The 19,746-nt window shown below is 41.0% G+C and overlaps 1 protein-coding gene across 3 annotated transcripts in view; it reads left to right on the top strand.

Moving 5' to 3' along the window:
* The first annotated feature begins 11,816 nt into the window (after positions 1-11,816).
* The window catches only part of TPD52L1 (TPD52 like 1), a 54,911-nt gene continuing 46,981 nt past the window's right edge, over positions 11,817-19,746 (top strand). The window contains exon 1 of one of the 3 annotated variants that reach the window (XM_077782236.1): positions 11,817-11,899. In XM_077782236.1, coding sequence (XP_077638362.1) covers positions 11,881-11,899 — 19 coding nt within the window. In that variant the 5' untranslated portion in view covers positions 11,817-11,880. Of the gene's footprint in view, positions 11,900-12,125; positions 12,231-19,746 lie in introns of those variants that run through there. The other 2 variants (XM_077782235.1, XM_077782234.1) reach the window with 2 other exon arrangements.

Genomic DNA, 19,746 nt, shown 5'->3' with positions numbered 1-19,746 from the left:
GGAGACTCAGACAAGTGCCCTTCCCTTATTCCTGTGCCTTGGTTTCCCCATGCTCCATGCCCTGCTGCGCTCCCCACCCACAGCGATCCCCGCCACCCGCTCCAGTCTGGGCAGAGACTCGGGGCGGCCGCTCGGTGTCTGCCCTGGGCCAAGCGGGACAGCTGCCGGGAACTTCCATCCTGTGGCTGCTGCGAGACAGACTCAGATGCCTTCTGCAGTTTCCCTCCATACATTTTTCATTCTGCATTTATCATATGTTTCAGTTTCCCTTTGCAAATCTACCTTGATACACAATTTTGTCCCTCTTTCATACTCTCGGAAGGAACCCACCGACCTTGTTAAGCATATAGTCCCTATAAGCATACAGCCCATCCCTGTGGACTGTAAAGGAGACCTGCACAGAATGCTTGCTGCAACTTCCTAATTAACTTCATTTCCCTTAGGGAAATTAGCATTCAAAAGGAGTTTGTAAATATACAGCATGTTGTTCCTGTCCATCCTGAAGCAGAGCAAGCCAGTGGAGATCTTTCCTCTGTGCCCTAAAAAGTGCTATGTGCAAAAGGTTAGCAGTAACAGCACCTGGGCAGTCTCCTTCCTGTAACTTCTCCATGGTCAGCCACACTACACCAAAATGTCAACTTGCCTGTAAGTTCTGCCTGCAGCCTCCTTGGCACAAGTACGTACCAGTGCCTTCTCTCACCCCACTGTTTCAATACATCCAAGTCCTAAGGAACAAGCACAGATGCTCACCCATATCCTTTCTAATTATTTTTCCTCTTCTGATGCTGAATTGCTGCTAAGCATTATCGTAGCTCACTGTCCTAAATATCAAATCAATCCTACCTAAATTCTCTGTGCAAACCAAAGCTAAGAGGCCCCCTGGACAATCTTGTGCTTGCTCTTGCCAAATTCTGCTCATGGTGATGTTATGCCAAGCACTATGAGTCAGTCACATTTCACTGCTGAGTCAACCTGCTCAGCTAATTTTATCCTGGACTCAAATATAAATGAGAGTTTTGCAAATGGCGAGGACATGATGGTGTGTTGTGAAAGGAGGTGACTGTGGAGTAGACACACTGTCAGGGATGTGTATGGGAAAAGGAGCACGCTGGAGATCTGTACATACCTAGTTGTACTCACCTAGAGGATGTAAACATCAAGTAGCTCAACGTCACAGAGACCAGAGGAATTGCTGGCAGACTGTGCTGATATTTAAGATATACACACACATACAAGATATACACATTTAAAAACAATTTTCCGTGCTAAAGTTACAGTAAGTGAATGATAATGCCTAATCTTCAAATAGCCCTGATATCAAATTATAAATGTATGTTTCCCATGAACAGCAAATACAATTCAAGCTTCTACTTAAACTCTTTTTCAGAAAATGACCTGGTTTTAAAGTGTTATTAGCTTTGATTGTGTAAAACACTTGGCACCATCAAGTGGTAAAACAGTGGACTGCTGCTTCATAGCAGTCTCAGTAATAAAAAAGGGAACAATGATGTAGTTGTGTATTAGAAAGGAGCCTAAAGAAACTTTTGAATATATTTTATCAAGGTTATTTGAAAAAGTTTACTGAAATAAATATTTTTGTTTCCAGCAAGTCAAGTTGGATCAGTCATTGTTTCCACTTGGATATATCATGGCAATCAATTTCAGTATTCTTCAGTCTAAATTACTGAAGTTGAGTCTATTTACATGTGATCAGCATAGAAATAATGTTCACCTTAGCACAGAAGCTAGTATGAATTTTTTTTATTATTCTCCTTGGTGATGTCTGAAAACAATAGTTCTATAAAATGGAAGCAGAAGTAGTAACCTGCATTGTTATGAGACTTGCCTAACTTTTTCTTTCTGGCTATTGAATAGGCTTGAATGGGGCCAGCCAGTGTTAAAGGCAGTCTGCAAAAGAGGCAACTGTAGGCAGGTAAAATGAGTAGAAATCAAATACAGAATTTAAAAGAGCACAATTAATTTTGTTCTAAAATAGTAACAGCAACACAATTTTTTGCTAGGCCAAACCCAATTCTTGAAATCTGAAAAGATTTTAAATTATGCTGTAATCATGTATCATTTCAACTGGTACTAGCTTTGGTACAGATAAAACTTAATATATGCATAACTTGATCAAATAAATAATAGACTTACCTGTGGGGTAAAATGATCTATAATTATTCTGGTTGATTTTTACATAAATGTTTTTAATTTTGCCAGTGTGTGCTTATCAAATAAGGATTAAAAAAAGACCTTCTTCTTCTTAAGAAAAACCCAAATCAAACCAAACCAAACAACCAACCAAAGAACCCACAAACCAACCAAAAGCCCAAACCGGGATTCTCATAATGGGAAGGACAGAGCATTTAGAGACTGCAGCAGGCTCCTTGAAAATCAGGATGCCCAGCATCTTCCTGCATCCATAGCTTGTAACATTATGCTTTTTATATATGTCGTGGACTTCCAAAAAAGGGGAAGGTAAATTTGAAGGGCCTTTTGTGATATCTTGACCAAATTTTAGGACATTACATGCAGAAAATATTTTTTCAAATTGTCTTTTTTTTTTTTTTTTATCGTAGTAGCTTGTCCAGCTTCAGGAAATAATGTGCTCAAAGAGAAATAGGACAGTGATTCCAGCAGTATGCAGAAGTGCACAAAACCCTCTCACTATCTATCCCAGTGTTAGGTCCTAGAATCCCAAGTACAAATGCAGAGAAATGTGCAGTAGTTAACAAAATGTTACTCCTTAATGATTAATCAGGGCCAAAATACACAAGTGCCGTGTCAAAGTACCATAGAAGAAAAAAAGACATTTATGAGGTAACAATGGGGAGAGGAACAAGGGAGATGCATTGAGTTTCATGAAGTCTCCAGTAATATTTTGGTGTAATTCCCTTGTAGAGGCTTTGCCACTACTCATAAGAGAGTGATTGATAGCAGCACTGTCCTGTCATCCTCCCAAACCCCATGTTTGGCAGGGAAGAGGAAGGATTGCTGCAGGCTTTGTTATCAACAAGGAAGATGATCTGAGGAATGCCAGCGCTGCTCTGCCAACAGTGGTGGCTCAGCTCCACCCAAACACCAGACTCCCAAGCAGGAGCCATGGATCCCCACGCTGCCCCAGCCCTGAGTCCAGGCTCATGTACCTTGCCTCCAGCTCAGCTGTTTGGCTGGGGCTCAGTGCAGCACTGGCAGGCTGCACTGAAATCTGCTGTTTGTGTGAGCCTCGGGAAGCTTTTGAAGGCAGGCTGAGTAATAGGGTGTTTCATTTCACACCTTTGAGAGGAATCTGTCCTGTAGATCACATATCCTTCAGCTTGATCATCTTGACTTTCCCTGAATTTAGGATTTGCCAAACCAAAAAAGCATGCAGGAATGCCACTTTATCACATGGATAAAGCCGTGGCTTAATGAGTGCTTTAAAAAAACCCCTGCAAAGTAAAAAGACACATCGAAAAAGAATATGCAGTCTGTGATTTAATTGTTTTAATAAATTAGGTAAAAAATAAGAAGCTATTCAGTATTTGCTCTGGTTCCCATCTCTCATTACTTAGCAAAAGATGAAGTCAGAATGTGTTGCAGATTTTCAATAAGCAAGCTACCTCTTATCCCAGAATAGTGGCATCCCAAATTAGTGGCATGGCTTACAGGTAAGCTGTCACTTAACAAAAATTTGAAACTTCATGTTGATGTTGTTCTGCTTTCTTATATGTATATGTTTACCAAGCTAAAGCAAAGTGCAGAACAACAAACAGCTGTAGAGCAGCCACTTTCTAAAAAGAGGAGATTCTGAAATTGCAATGGCTGTACCTGACATGGAGGAGAACAATTTTTAAATAGTGATGGCACAAGAGTAGATAACATGCAATGTCAAGTGATTTGTCTTATGGTAGTTGAGAATTCAAAGAGACAGGACTCAATTTTAAATGCATTCTAGTTTTGGGAATCAGTTGTGTTCTTATGGAGGTTGAAGTCTCTCTAACTGGGCATCCAATTCTCTGATATACTTTGCTCATTGTGATAGATTTATGGCAGTTCTTCCTTATTCACTTTTCTTCTTTAAGAGAAAAGGAAATTAAATTATTCTCATGTTTGCTGATTCTATGATTGATCCTCAAGATGTATCCTTTTTACTGTGAGCTCCTTTTAAAGAAATCTTAGGGGTTTTTTTCCATTTTTAGAAGGATCCATCTCAAGGGTTTTGTATGAATTGGAAATTTTTTTTAAAACTTAAATTTGCAGTGAAGTGTGATTCATATCTTTGCATCATGATGCTAAATGGATACCTATATAAGGACATTACAAGAGACTACTTATTTGTTTCTTTCTGCTATTTTTAAAGAGATGTTACATTTTTCTCTTGGTGATATAGATAATAGTCAGGGATGTTGCCAGGTAGGTTCAGTCACTCCCAATCACATGGCAGGATGCACTTCCACTTCAGTCTGGAGATGTAGGATTTAAACCCCAGAAATGGGTATTGCATCCAGCAATGCAGCAATAATTCCATGTGCTGGACATTCCATCAGTATCAATAACATTTCAAAGAACCTCCTTTAAGAAGTTGAATTAAATGCTTTTCAGCAATAGCTTTTGTACCATATTCCCAATGCACATATACAGAAATGAATGCTTTCTAAACCAATAAAGAAATCTACTTCCGAGCTATGTGTGAAAAATAAATTCTGTCCTTACTTTTAGAATGGCTTCTTATCCTTTGGGTATAAAGAAAACATTCTAAGACAGGAGAAACCATATCAGTTCTGCTAAGTGAAAACTAAATCAGATCTATCATGATTATTTTACCTGTATCAAAGATTAATTTTGACCCATTAAAAATGTAATTGTCATAATATAGATTCACCAAGTCAACTTGCTTAATATAGCATCATATTGCCAAACCTGGAAGTTTATTGTACAGTTTATTGTGCAGCAGGATTGGCACATCACTAGATCAATGGACAGAGAGGTGCATCCAAAACTGACTGGAAGACAAGGTTCAAAGAGAGTAGCCCAAGCCCAGCTGGAGGCCAGTTACTTGGGGTGCACTGGTCTGCAACAGGTAGAGTGGTGCCAGCAAGCCAAGTGGGTTGATATTCCCTCTGCTTAGCACAGGTGAGGTCATGCATGGAGTGCTGAGTCTAGTTCTGGGCAAACATGGGCATATTGGAGCAAGTCCAGCAATGGATGATGAAGATGATTGAGAGATTGTTATTTGAGGAAAGGCTGAGAAGGCTGGGATTGTTCAGCTTGAAGGCTCATGAGGAATCTCATCACTGGGTATAAATACTTGATGCTTGCAGTATCACTGGGGCAGCCCCTGGGCTTTGTGTTGTGCTGGGGAACACAGGCAATGCTGTCTGAAAAAATGGAAAACCTGAACAAAATTTAACCAAAGGACATGTGCATGGGTACAATAAGAAGTGCTCCAAAAAGATTCCAAAAATAGACTATATGAACCAGAAGAATCAGGTGATGGGCCTCTGAATCAGAAATTGCACTCTTAAGTTTCACAGAGGGTGACTTGGGGAAGGACCTCCCTCTCCCACAGCCATGGGGGACTCACAGCTGCCTGTGAGTCTATTCCAGTGTGCAGGCTGGGGCAGTGTGGGTTTCCTTTTCCCCAGGTTAATGGCTTTGTACAAAGTTTTCATCTGCGTGAGTTAAACTGATTGCCCGGTGTTCAGTTTGTGACATGCATAGTAGCAATGTCTGTGCCCTACTTCTGGAGGAGATCTATTGACTATGTTCTTGGGGAGGTGGACAGCTTTAGGAGTATAAAACCAGCAAGTTTTACACTCCATTCACCACCAATGAAGTTGTTCAAGGTTAGCGGCTGATCTGAACAAAAGCTTAGTGGCAACCTGTCTTACAAGCCAGGATACTTAGAGCTTACATAAAGTGACAAGGATGTTCTTTGAAAGGAATGAGGTGATTCTGGCAGGGGTGGATGCACATTGTCAGGCAGACCTGCTGAAAGTGCAACAATTCTACAAACACAACATGACATTAAGTACATCTTAACAGGGATTCAACCTACAGACATTTAGCCCACACCTAGCTGCACAAAACAGGATTCAGTTTTATGAAAAGCACTTCAGATATCGCAAGGAGTCTCATCTGGTCTGGAGCTGCTGCTGTTCCAGAGAGTTCAGGGTTCACACTGGGGTTTGGCTGCACATCTCTGCTCTATCAAGGCATCCCAGGCTCTCCAGGAACTCCCAAGTGGCATTGGATGTTTGTCTGTAGGTAACTGAATGCCTTCTGTACTGAATATTTTAAGTTCTTAAAGTTAAATATCCACTAGTATTTTAGAAGTCCTAGGGTATCCTGACTGTCCCAATATGACATTTCAGAGAAATCCCACAGGTCTTGTGTGATAAATGCCAGCTCATGTGGGTATCTCAAGTCCTTTGGACATCTACAATGGTTCTATGTATGTATGTTTAGGCATTTAATTGCCTTCTTTCATTCAGGCAGCTAAGTTTAGTCGTGTGCCATCTGGTGTTGAAAGATGCCATGAGGGAATCAGCTCTGAGCTCTCACCATTGCAGTTCACTGAACCACTCTAAAGCTGTGTGTCAAGGTGACATGAACCTATGCCTAGAAATGCTGGGTTTATTTTGTATTTTAACATGACATCAACAAATTTACATCGACATTTACATCGACAAATAGAATATTTAATATCACAAGTTATAGGAATGAATGCTGAATTTTTTATGGCAGTATATATATCTTTTAGAAAGTCCTGAAAGCCTAATGGCAACACATGCTCACACTGTGATATCCACAATCTGCAGGATATGTGTCAGCAGCTTGTGATCACTACATGCATAAATTCTAGTCTGAACCAACCTTCATTTTCAGTCTCTCTCTCCCTCTCTCTCTCTCTCTGTTTTATTGGATTGTGGTGAAGAGTTTGATGTACCTTCCCACTTGCTCCTCATCCTCCGTTTTTCACCTAACAGTATCCATTTTCATCCTAGTCAAAGTGGAAAAACATTCAAGAGAGGGGAAAATACTCAATTGATAGGACAGCCAGAAATCTGTTGAGTAACAGGGGAAGTAAGTATTTCACTTCTCAAAAAATATTGTAAATAATCTCTGTGAATTGTAACAACACAGAGTAATACTGTTACTGGTAGTCCTGTTACATAATTATCAAAGACAAGTGCAATGAGTGACCAGAACTTTATTGTTTTAATAGAGATGTTTGCATCAGGAAAGGATCTTGATTCAGAGTCTCTGACATTAGGAGCACAGTGATCAATGCTGGGTCACTGATGCCAAGTTCAGTTCCACTAATCCCAGCTATGAGAAGTCAGGATGTTTGAAGGAAAACAGAGATGCCTAAGAATCAGGCAGGTATTTTTAATTCATATCAATAATAAAAAAATAATTTTCTGCTCAGGATTCTATCACAGAGCATGTTTCATACAAAGTTAAGCACACTCAAAAATACCATACAAGGTTTGTATGTTCATTCTTACATTCTGTTAGTTACAGCTGGAGAATAAAAATATTTCATGGTAGGAAAAGAAAAAATGAAACTACTTTATCATCAGATCATTAAGATAATTGGGAAATTAGTTTCAGAATCATTAGGACTAATGAAAATCTACTGATAAAAATGTAAATTTCAAATTTCAAATTCAGATTAAATCACTAAAGGGCAACCTGTTCAGCCTTTTTTTTTTTTTTTTTTTGGTTAGACTTGTCTTCTGCTGCAGGCCTGGCATGACATCCAGTTATGGGTAGTATGACATACATGATGGTAAAAAAAAATACATGCTTAAATTGTATTCCAAATAAATATGCATGTTCTTAGTATATCCATCTTTACAGCCTGTAATAAGACTTAAGAATGTCTCCTAAATTGATACCAAAATTCTGTTTTGCTGATTTCATATAATCTTATGGATCAGATACATGTGTAAAGGAAAATATTGTCTTATGGTAGACACATGATAAAATTAATGTAATGCTTCTTATTTCTATTATGTTTTCAGACCAAACCTTGTCTTCTGCTATGCATTATTTTTTTACCACAGTTTACCAAAGAAGGTAAAGGAGAGAGATTTTGGAAGAGATTCCAGGAGCAGTTTCATCTTGATATATGACATTTTTTGCAATGAGAGTAATTAATCACTGGAACAAACTCCTAAGGAATGTGGTTGAGTCCTTATCAGTTTACCTTCATGAGCCTATGGAATGCTTTAGGCACATTTCCTCTCACTCTAGCACCAGAGGAAAATGGAGTTAAAAGTTTTAGTTACTCTTAAGAGGTAAGGACTAGCGTGTGTAATATTGTTCTCTACTACTGTATTTGTATAATTTAGGTCAGTGTTACTTTTTATAGTGTTCCTAGTATCCTTTTAGTATTGTACTAGTACCTTTTGACCCATGGAGCCAGAACCCCAGTGTATGAAACTGCAGGCTAAACTACAATCCCTGTCTGTAAAATGCACAATGCAAGTAACATGTCACTGTTGTACACTGGAGTAACACTTCATTTCACACTTCATGTTCTAAATTGCAACATTGCCCTAGGCATTAAGTATATGAAGAATAAGAGAGGAAAATCAAAAGAACTTACTAAAGGTTAAAGACAAACTCTGAAAGAAGATTGAGCATATTCTATTTTAATTTTTAGTATTTCTTTAAAATATCAGAACCCACAATATTCTGAGAACTGAACATTTAGCATGGAGAATTTGGCAAAGAATTCAATGACATCTGAATTGAAGGAAATATATTGTAATGTCTTGTGTGAAGACATGGTTTTTGAACCTTGTGGAAGAGGGCACAGAGCATATCCTTGGTTTTTCTATCCATGGCATATTCCTACAAAGATTTAACCTACTGCTGGAGATCTATCTTTTATCAGAACTGGAATGCTGTGCTTCACTGCAGCCTGCCTTTTCTCCAAATTGCACGTATGCACATACCATAGTTCACCCTGCTAAACAATCACTGGCCTTTAGGACCAACAAATTCCACTGGTATTTCACAGTCTTTAGATGGTTTCCACCTCTGTGAATTATTCAGTAGCTTTCCCCCATTATTTACCATGGAAAATCATTAAGAGTTTAGGATACTCAGTATCAATGCAGAATCCTGCCTTAATCTCCATCTCCAAAATGCATGTAATTACTCCCTCCAAGAAGAGAGACATCTCCTGAAGGCTGGCACGAGATTGGATGTTGTCACTTTTGTGTTAGAGGACAAGAACCAGTCAGTGCAATGACATAAACATGATACATTTATTTGAAGCCTATTGTGAAAATTGTGTAATCTGAAGTGTGTGATAATACATAATTGTTTAAAAAAAAAAAAAATCTAGCTTTTGTTTTATTCTGTCTGACCTCTTAAAAACAAAACAAAACCCAACTGTTTTTAATTTCAGCATGATGGGAGAGACAATGACCTTTCTCAAACAACAACTAAGCTTCTACAATTTGATTGAGCCCTTTCAACCCAGAAAACAAAGTGTGAATTATGCCAGTCTCTTCAAACATAGAACTGAAACAAAATATCTTGCAAGGCAAATTTGATGAGGAATCTCACTAAATCAGTGATATATGTGGGACAGCATGAAAATGCATCCTATTGTACTGTAGATAGAAAATGAATCAGCTATTTTACAATTAAATTGCATAATTTCAATGTGATAGTAATTTTCTAATAAAATCCACCTTTAAAATGCTGATTTCCTAGCTGCAGGTTGCAGGAGCATATTGTTAATGACTGGTTTCTTTTTCCTGTCAAACATGCCACGAGATGAACATATTACTGTGGAACTCAAGACTTACAGGTTTGTTTACCTATTTATAGCTTTCTTAAATGCAGGGCTGGTTTTGTTGCTCCCCATAACTTGTTAGATAAAACACTGGTTGGATTTTCTTTGCAGTAGACGGCATTCCTGGTGTGGAAAAAGAAGTGATGTATCTAAATGTAAAGGATAAATCAAACTCAGCATATAAGCATCTGGTAAAATTTCCTGTTGTTCAGTAATATGAATAGAATGTGCTGCCTTAGGCTTGTACACAAACAGTACTGTTAATAATGTTGTAGCCCTCTAAGTAGATTGGCTACTGAGTTTTCATCATGCGTCGTAAGAACTGCTTAGGTTGCTTTAGAAAGCCCTGCCTATATTTGCAGAAAAGTACATTTTCTAATTATGCTGATAATTTCACAGTTTTTCCCTGAGAAATTTCTCAGGGATTTAATGCATTCATGGCTGGACTTGGCTTTGTGGTTTTTTTTCATGTAAAAGTTGCTAGCATTCCTGAGCTCAAATCTTGTCACGGAAAGATGTCTCTGCATTTGAAATGTCATGAGTGTAGGAATTTATTCTTCTGACAACCTCTGTTCTGCTTTTGTCAGTGGTAAATTCCAGCTCAAGGAGGTGTCAAATCACAATGAAGTGACGTTTGTCTAGGAAAAAAATAATGGTAATTCACGCCCTACAGAAATTAAAATTCAAACCCACAAGCGAGCGTGTATTAAAGGAAAACCTCATTAAATATCTATAAATTAAAGCTGCTTTGGGCTTAGTTTTCTAATTTTTTGTTTTTGTAAAAAAAAGGTGGGAAATAAATAATTTTGATGCTTTGCTAGAGAATTTTAAGGAAAAAAGGAACTCTTATTTTCTAGCTAGTCTTTTTTCTTCGACCAAATCACATAATCATTTTCTTTCAGATAATTTTCTTCAATCAAAATATGACCCATTTGTATAATTTCACAAACAAATGCCCAATATTTTTTTCATCTGCCCTTACTCTCTAGCTTTGTAATTTTTAGTAGTACAGGCCTTGAGAAGCTGTGTGTTGTCAGTGTGTCTGGAGGCATTAATTAGTATCATACACTCAAATTAGATACAGTGTCTGACTGATAGATATATGGATAATCAGCCATGGAGAAGGCAGCCTTGCTAAAACAATATCCTGGATCCTTCCAGGAGTGAAGTTAATGTGGACTGGTAACAAAGTGTGGAAGTTATGCTGGCACGAGCAAACCTGGAGTAAATCAGTGCTGCAGTGCGAACTGTGTGTGGTCACAACACACTAATAGCAGGACACAGACTTATGTGCTGGGAAAAAATATAATTTTTACTTAAGCTGCTGAGTATACATGATAGTGTAGGCTCTGCCATTGTTTTGCATGCGTTTCCATGCTTCTGCCATAAGAAATAGTAGAACTTGCCATCCACGGGTACTCAATAAGCCATGAACTCGTTCATGTCAGGCACTTGACCACTGTGCCGCTGACACACCAGGCACGCCCGTGTCGGCTTCCCTCCCTCAGCGGGGCCACCCGGAGGAGCTGTGCGGAGCGGGGGGCGAGGAACGGCGGGGCCCGGGGGCCGGTGCGAGGTGAGGCGAGGAACGGCGGAGGCACGGCGGGGCCCGGGGGCCGGAGCGAGGTGAGGCGAGGAACGGCGGAGGAACGGCGGAGGCACGGCGGGGCCCGGGGGCCGGAGCGAGGTGAGGCGAGGAACGGCGGAGGCACGGCGGGGCCCGGGGGCCGGTGCGAGGTGAGGCGAGGAACGGCGGAGGCACGGCGGGGCCCGGGGGCCGGTGCGAGGTGAGGCGAGGAACGGCGGAGGCACGGCGGGGCCCGGGGGCCGGAGCGAGGTGAGGCGAGGAACGGCGGAGGCACGGCGGAGGAACGGCGGAGGCACGGCGGGGCCCGGGGCCCGGCCCGGCGCGGGGCCTGCGCGGGCGCGGGGGCCGCGGGCTCCCGGCCGGGCCGGCAGCGGCGCCGCCCGGGCCTGGCCGCGAGGGGGCGCCGCGCGGCGGCGGCGGGGGCGGGGGCGCGGGCGCGGCTGTCAGCGCCGCCCGGGCCGGGCTGCGAGCACGGCCGAGCCCCGCTGCCATGGAGCCGCAGGCACGCGGTGAGTCTCGCCGGGACGGAGCCCTCCGGGGCGGCGCGGGGTCCCGTCCCTGCCGCCCGGAGCTGCGCTCACCCCTCGGGGAGGGCCGAGCTGGGTGGGGGTGCCCGGGGCGGGGAGAGCCGAGGGAGCCGCGGGCCGGGCAGGGCGGTGAGAGGAGCGCGGCGAGCGGCGCCCGGGAGCGCTGCCCGCCGCCCGCGGCAGCCCCGGGCTCGGCCGGAGAGCGCGGCGTGCCCCGGCCCGTCCTCCATGCCCAGCCCGCACCCCCTTGGCTTTCCTTATGGCTGGGATGTTGGCGGCCGATCTCTCCTCCTGCTGGCTTTAGACCAGTCAGGTAGCTGTCTGACAACTCTGTGTTAAGTTAGTGCCGTCGAGGTTTGTTGGTTGGGTAAGGTGTTTTTGTGTGTCCTGCTCCGCTGGCCGTCCCCCTGCCCCGGTCGGGCTGCAGCCGCTGCCTCCCGGGGACGAGCGGGACGGTGCGAGCCGGACCAGCATCACCACCGCTGTCCTGGAGCCGCCTCCAGCATCGGAGACCCTGGGACTCGGCTTCCAGCTGAGCTCTGGATCCACCGAGAGCCGCTTAAAATCGGAGCCGCTGAAATACTTCTGCAGCTTTACAAACACGGCATTCATTCATCTTAAGTGAGCATATTCTATTGCAACTGTTATGGCTTACTTAGCTGATCATATCTCTCTCTGGATAAAGTTAAATGGCGTCCAAAGAAGAGAAGAAACTTTTCGTGCGAGTTAAAAATTATATTTGTGTGAGGCAAAGAGATTTAGCACAGACAGGTCTTGCTCCAGGAATTTTGTGGTAGGGTATTTCCATGCCAGCAAACCTTTGTTTTTACCCTCCCTTTCCTTCTAGACTTAATTTAGTGCATGCTCCTGCAGTTATGGAGTCTTGCTGGTAAAAAGAATTTGACCTGTATATGCTTAATGCTGTCAAATTCAGCTAAGTACATCTAAGCACTGGCCAGAAGTCTGAATTTTTCAATCCCAGTTACATATTTTCAGAGAACAGTTATTGCACTTTGCTAACAAAACAGTGGCAATTTCCTTGAAAGACTGCTTTACTTCCAATATCTCCTTAAGCAGCAGGAGAAATGCGTATACATTTGAATGAGTTTATTAATTGCTTCTAAAGAACTTTCAGATGCCCACAGAGAAATGAATCCTGAATGATTTGTTCCAGGGTGCTCTGTTGGGGTATTGTATTCCAAGTGAAAGCATAAAGAAAAAGCTATGCATTTTAAAGCATAATTGTGTTGTTTGTGCCATTTTATATTGTCCTTAAGGCAGGCTATGCCTGAGTAGAGCAATTTTATGTTCAAGAAATGCATGCAAGTATAAAAAACTGATTTTTTCAGAGCAGAAAAATATTTTTTTGTCAGCATTTTTACATAGTAGCATAAGTTAACTTCATGAGTCTTAATGCAGCTGTGGACAAAAGAAAAGTATTACGTGTAAATGTATCAAGGTACTGGGTAGAGGTTACAGCTACATTCCATGAGTTTCTGGGTGGTTCAAGGCGCAACGTAGTATCTGAACATGCCCTGAAGACTAAGAAAATTAACTGCTCTGGTATTTACTTTAAAGTAGTAGAGGGAGTTCATGGACTGAAACAGAATTACTGTTAAACATATTGAATGTGTCTGGCACCATTCACAAGGGTGAACTAGGTAAGACAGACAATTAGAGTGTAATAGTAATTAATTTAAAAATTATTTTCAAAAGAAATAACTACATGTTTCATGTAAACAAATTCATATGTCAATTAAAAAAATTACTTTATATAAACTTTATCTTGAAGCCTCTGGGTGTTTTTCTCTTTGATTACTTTGTTCTTAATGGAAAACCTGATCTGGGAACACACCAGCTAGGCTTGTACTAGGTGCTAAAAATTTCATAAGAGCATATTTGTTTTCCTTTCTATGGCTGCCAGTCATTTCTCAAGTGAAATGTTGGAAATATGAAGAACAGTGTTTCTCTTTGAATGGGAGGAAGAGCCAAGCTGTCTGTTTGCCTCTCATCATACTCATTCTACTCCAGATCCAGATTAACTGACTATCACATGTAGTCCTGCTTTCCAGTTTAAAACTGTGAATGTCCTGTAATAATGATAGTACCATGGATGTCTTACTCTGTCTCTCATCTGAGAATCCCATGTGACTTTTTAATACTGGAACTTTGCTCCTTACACATTTCTCTTCTTTTACAATAATTCTCCATTTCTTCATGCATCCAGATGTAGTTATACCCTCTTTCCGTGTCACATCCTCTCTTGATTCTTACTCTGATAAAAAGATTTGATATGCAGCTTTCTGCTCCCTTTTTACGTACACAGGTAGTTCAGCCAGCTGCTTGCACTCCTGGCTTCTGAAGGGTTTTTTGAGCCATGACTCTGTCCTAGCATTTCTCCTTAGAGCTATTCCTGACAGATGTTCTGCGTCCTCAGTCAGTTATTCATTGTAGCTATAACAGCTTGCAGTGGCTACACTCACCCCTGTCAGGTATTGTGGAGAGAGCTGTGGTTAGTTCAGATGTTGGATGACTCCTTCTCAAGGCCTTATCTTGTGGGCTTTCAGCACCTCGCTTCTTCCCTCTCTGTGTGCAGCTGGCACACTCCTTCTGGGATCCTCAAGCCAGCTGCATCTGTCCTGTGTAACAGAGCAGAGAGGCAGCACCTTGGCATGTGCATTTGAGTGGAGCTTGTGATCAGAGGAATATCATCAGAAGTCACAGCATTAGCCCAGTGCCCCTCTCTCTGCCACAGTGACACCTGCCATTTGTGGCACCTGCCAGTCAGGTGGCCTGAAGTCTCCGTGGTGGAAGGCAGTGGTGAGGAGGACTTGTGTTACCTTGATACAGTGTACAAGACTTGTCAAAATGGCATTGGCAGCTTGGTCAGCATTATCTCTCCTTGCTAGCTACTCATGTGGTTACTAACCCAGATAGGAATCTGGATAGAGTCAGTCTTGCAGTGGGAGGGTGGGGATAGAGAACACATGGTGATGCTACCTCACTGCAGAAACGGTGCTGTAGCCATCAACCAAAGTATGTCATGATGGAGAGGGCAGCATCTTCCCTATCCTTGTGTTTGAGTCTGGTGCTTTACCAAGGAGCACTGATTCTTTTGATCTACATTGTTCACCTTTTCCCTAAGGACAGAGTATAATTACTGGTTTGGAGCTGATTTAGTGTAACTGTTTTATGAGAAGTGCCTGTCCACCTGTGCTTTTTGAGGCATCAGGATTCACTCTAGTTATCCAGGGGTTTTTGCTGTCTCTGTACGGCCTTCTAGAACTCAGCATTGCCCCACTATGGAAAGCAGGAGAGAGGACTTTGCCAAGAGCCAGGGGGATATTGGAGTAATTGAACCAGCCAGTGATAACCTTTTTATTTCACTGCATGGTGGAACTTTTATCTGCTGTGCTAATAAGACCACATGTAGAGGAGGTCAAGTAAAAAAGGCAGGGTTGTAATTTATTATAGGATTCTTAAATATATAACATCAGTGCACAAAATTCAAAATAATAGCTCTTTCATGCTGTTTATACTACAAGGAGAGAAAATGCACATGTGGAATGAGTTATTTGGTAGATGGGATTTTAAGTAAGTAAATGTCTGAAATCAAATGCAGTGCTTCTCTTACATTTTTGTACCTGTATTGTTTTCAGCTTCATGACTCTTGTCACAGGTTGAAATTCTGTTTGCTGAGGCTGAGAAAATTTGAGTGGCTTATGCTACACCTGAGAACTGAAAATAGAGTACTGTGGGATTCAGAAATGAGATATAAAAAAGAGACCTCATCTAAAATCTAGGACCAGTCTTACAAGTGTTTTTAACTTTGACAGTTTTGCAGCTATGAGGACATAAAATGTAGAATATGCTAAAACAAAGACATCTAACCCAAAATAATGTTTTAAAATTCTTGCTCTATTTTTTTTCTCCTGTGTCTTATTTTCACAGGTCTGATGGTATGAGCTCTAGAAAGCAGCACAAGTATAATCTGAGTCTGCTTTCTGTACAAAAGTGCATTAGTGGAAAGATGAGTATGCTGATGCTGTCCTGACATGCCTCACTGACTAGTACAGTAGAGAAACATGTGGAACTTTTGAGGTGCTTTGTTTAAGCCTCTTGCTGCTTGAAGAATGTGGCCCAACCTTGATTGAAGATTGCAGAGGGTTTGAAAGAATGTTTCCATATATAAAAATTTATATATCAATTGGTAGCTTGTTTTAGTGCAATCCTGGAATTTGGATTTAGAAAGAACATACTCAGCCCTTGACTCAAAAAGTGTTTTCAGGGTGGAATGAATTCATGCTTTCTAATTAGAAATTACCTCTTGAGGTAATAAACAAAAATGAGATCTGGGCAGGCTAGTTTTATCTGATTTTATTTGTATCTCATAGAAGTGCACAGTTGCAATGCCAAATTTTGTGTATGTAGTATGCTATAGTCATGTCACTGCTGTCTAAACTGGGCCTTTTGGATTCTGCATGCTCTAAACCCATTTTGTGTGAGAAATGGTGAGAAGGGACTGACAAATGTATTTTGGAATCATGTTACACTGACCTTCTTCAAAACACTTCTAAACTATAAAAGTGGATTTGTTTCATTCTTTAGGACAGAAGTAATATTACTTAGCTGTCTTTGAGGTCCATGGATCAAAGTCATATCTATCATGATTATACTTCTGCATCCATTATGTAGTTAAGCGTTGCAGGTGAGTAATTGCAAACCACATATTTAGCATGTGTTTGTATTGTACTTTAGCAGTGAATCTCCCTTTTCTTTCTCTTGTGCTGTCTCTCAGTCCCTCTTTCATTTCATACAAAGAAATAGAATGGCAGCAGTGAGGATCTTGTTGCAAATGTTCTTACAGAAAAGTGTAAAACAAGTTTAAGAATGCAACAACTACAAAGTGATACTTCCTGAAGTGCCATCCTACCATGATGATAAAGCTCTTGCAGTGTCTTCGATTTTCTCTCTCCCTCTTGGGTACATTTTACCTTTTCGGCACTTTTAGGATTTTGAATCACTAGATGATAAAAAAGGATCCTAAAAGGCTGCTCTTGTTAATTAATTCCTTTTGTGTAAGATTTCTTGAACTTTTTGATCCTTTGTTACTTATTCCAGCAAAATGTTATTGTGCATATATTAATGACATATGGTTAATGGCATGATGAAGTCAAGGACCCACTATTGGATCCCCAAGCAGACAAGAAAGATTCCACTGCAAATAGTTCATAAAATACTAGGAATTTCTGTATTCTCTTCACATTACCTGTCATTTTTTCTTATGCAAGCTGATTGTTGAAAAATATCTTATGCTTGTAGGTAAAGCCCCAGTCTTTTACAGCAACTAAATAATAATACAGTGGTAAAATTTATAAAGAAATGTTTACAGAGAAAAGGAAAAATCATGGTTATGTGTGTGTATCCCAATAAAATAGCTTCTCTTATTTAGTCTGCTCTCCAGCTAACAGGCTTTCAGATGCTTAGGAGCTATGTAGTCAGGGATCCAGTTCTTGGATTTTTTTTTTTTTACATCACTGCATATCTAGTCACTGAAGGAGAATCCAGGGAGCTCAGAGAACCAGGCTGAGGGGTATAAAGAACAGATGGAGGTCTAATGACTTGTGTCATTTCCAGAAATGGAAGGCAATTTCTTGAGCAGTCAGTCCTTCTGAAGCAAGGAGGGCTATCAGGAAGAATGCATACTTCTGTTTTTTGGGTTTATTTTTATTGGTCTTCTAGGGTTTGGTTTCTGTAAAGTTGTTCTGCTCTCACCACTAATGTACTTTAGCCATCAATTATCCTTGCTGTCCACCAAGAACATAATAAAAGTACACAAAAACTAGAACACTAGTGGTGCTTTAGGCAGAGAGAGACCTAAAGTTGCATTCAGAAAATACTTTTGATATTCATACAAGTGTGAAGTGCCTATAGATATGGTGTTGATTTTCCCAGTGAAAAATGTTTGCACAAAATGTTTATGTAGTAGTAGGTACTTTATAGTCTTTCTCTGGTGCATGCTGGGCTGTTGCAGGATAAAATTTCATTTAAAAGTGATCAGAGATAGTTGTATTTAAACACATCCAGTCTTTCTTAGAGATGAGTAAAATATATGTACATTACAGAGCTAGAAGGGCAATTATGCCAGGAACAGAAGATTATCTTGTGCTCAAAGTATTTTAGGTAGATGGCAGCTATTAAATTATTATTGTGGGTGGAAGGAATCAAAGTCATAATCAGAGAAAATTATGTTTGCCATGTCATTACCTAACCAGTCCTGTGCACTATTATGTGCATATGAAGAACCAGTTAAGCCATGTGCTCTTGCAAGAGAAAATCCTTTAGTCATGTAGTGAGATAGGTGGTTCAGAACTCTTGATAGCAAAGAAAAGATGACGGTGAAAAAGGAGCAATTACTTGAATAGCCTGACTGATTTAAAAAAAAAGAAGGCTGCAGAATAATGTCATTCAGACATTCATATAAACTGAATCACAATGCAGACTTGAAGACTTAAATAAGGTCTTTGCAGAGCTAAATAACAGATTTTATCAGGAAACTAGAAGTCAAATACTACAGGTGGAGTAAAAACGTGTTCTCTTGGTTTTAAATTGCTTCAGAAAACAGAGAAGCATAGATAATCAGCAATATAGATGAAGCCTGCAGTAAGCACAAGGAATAAGGATGAGTATGTAATGATAATAGTTTTTACCTATTTAGGAGAGGCTCAAAGATAGGAACCAGATTTAGACCTGAATAGGAACCAGATTTAGATCCAGAAGTAGAAGGTTTTTCAGTTGTGTCCAGTTCTGCACAGAAATATGGATCATGGACATGTTCTGAAAAAGGAGCAGCAGTATTTTGGTCATGGTTATGTGCTGTGTGTGGGAGTCAAGGATGGGGAGGGTAAGAAGAGAGAAAAAATTTTACAATTAAGTTGAGTAGGGATAAAGATGTGAATGAAAGCTATTAACAGAGATGTAAGCATTGGAGTTCTGGTTTATTTCAGAAAAGTGTGTTATGTTATGTCCCCCTTGCAACAAGTTCCTCAGTAAAATATTGCTACTTAAGGTAGTAGGAGAGTGAAGAGAAGACAAGGACTGTCTTGTACTCATTTTCTAGACTTTCTTGAAGTACTGAAGTTAAAATAAGCATTATTTCACACTGGGTGGTCTGTAAGATTCTAGATTGGAGTTTTGAATTATATTCTTGCCACTTGAGTGTGGTCTAATGCAACCTCAGTGGAATGGCAACTCATGCCATGTACTTAGCTAAACCCCATCCTTCTCTTGCCCGTTGTCTTGCCATTGCCTGTGCCCACAGCAGCTGTCACAGAAGCTCACCCTCTTTGGTTCAGGGCTTATCTTCTCAGCTGATCTTCAAGGAGAAAAAAAATGGCAGCCCATGTGTCAGCTGCCATTTTCTGTTGGTATTTGAGGGTGAATTGGGAACCTCAAAGATTGAGGCTGTATGGTGCAGCTGGATGTGCCAGTCTCTGTCTCCTGGTCCAATCAATAGCCCCTCTTCCTGAAGCATGGTCTTTGTGTCGCTAGGATGGCTGCATGGGGCATGCTGTCTGTTTCTACACAGATAGCCAGCGCCCTAAACCCCAGGGGCCTCCACTCAGAGGCCCACTAAACAAACACATTTATTTTTAAGGGCGTTTTACATAACACTGAGTGGGCAAAGCCACAAAGCTGACAATGCCAAAAACTCTGAAGGCCTTAACATGGAGCTTAACACTGGGAGCAGAATAGTAGGTGCTTCATTTCACACCTCAGCATGCTGGCAAAAAAAGCTTGTGGGAAAAACAAGTGAAACTTGGTAGTGG

The sequence above is a fragment of the Lonchura striata genome, chromosome 3 (genome assembly GCF_046129695.1).
Source record: "Lonchura striata isolate bLonStr1 chromosome 3, bLonStr1.mat, whole genome shotgun sequence".
Classification (NCBI taxonomy): Eukaryota; Metazoa; Chordata; class Aves; order Passeriformes; family Estrildidae; genus Lonchura; species Lonchura striata.
Note: the sequence above shows the minus strand (reverse complement) of the source record. Positions and strands in the feature narration are given on the sequence as shown.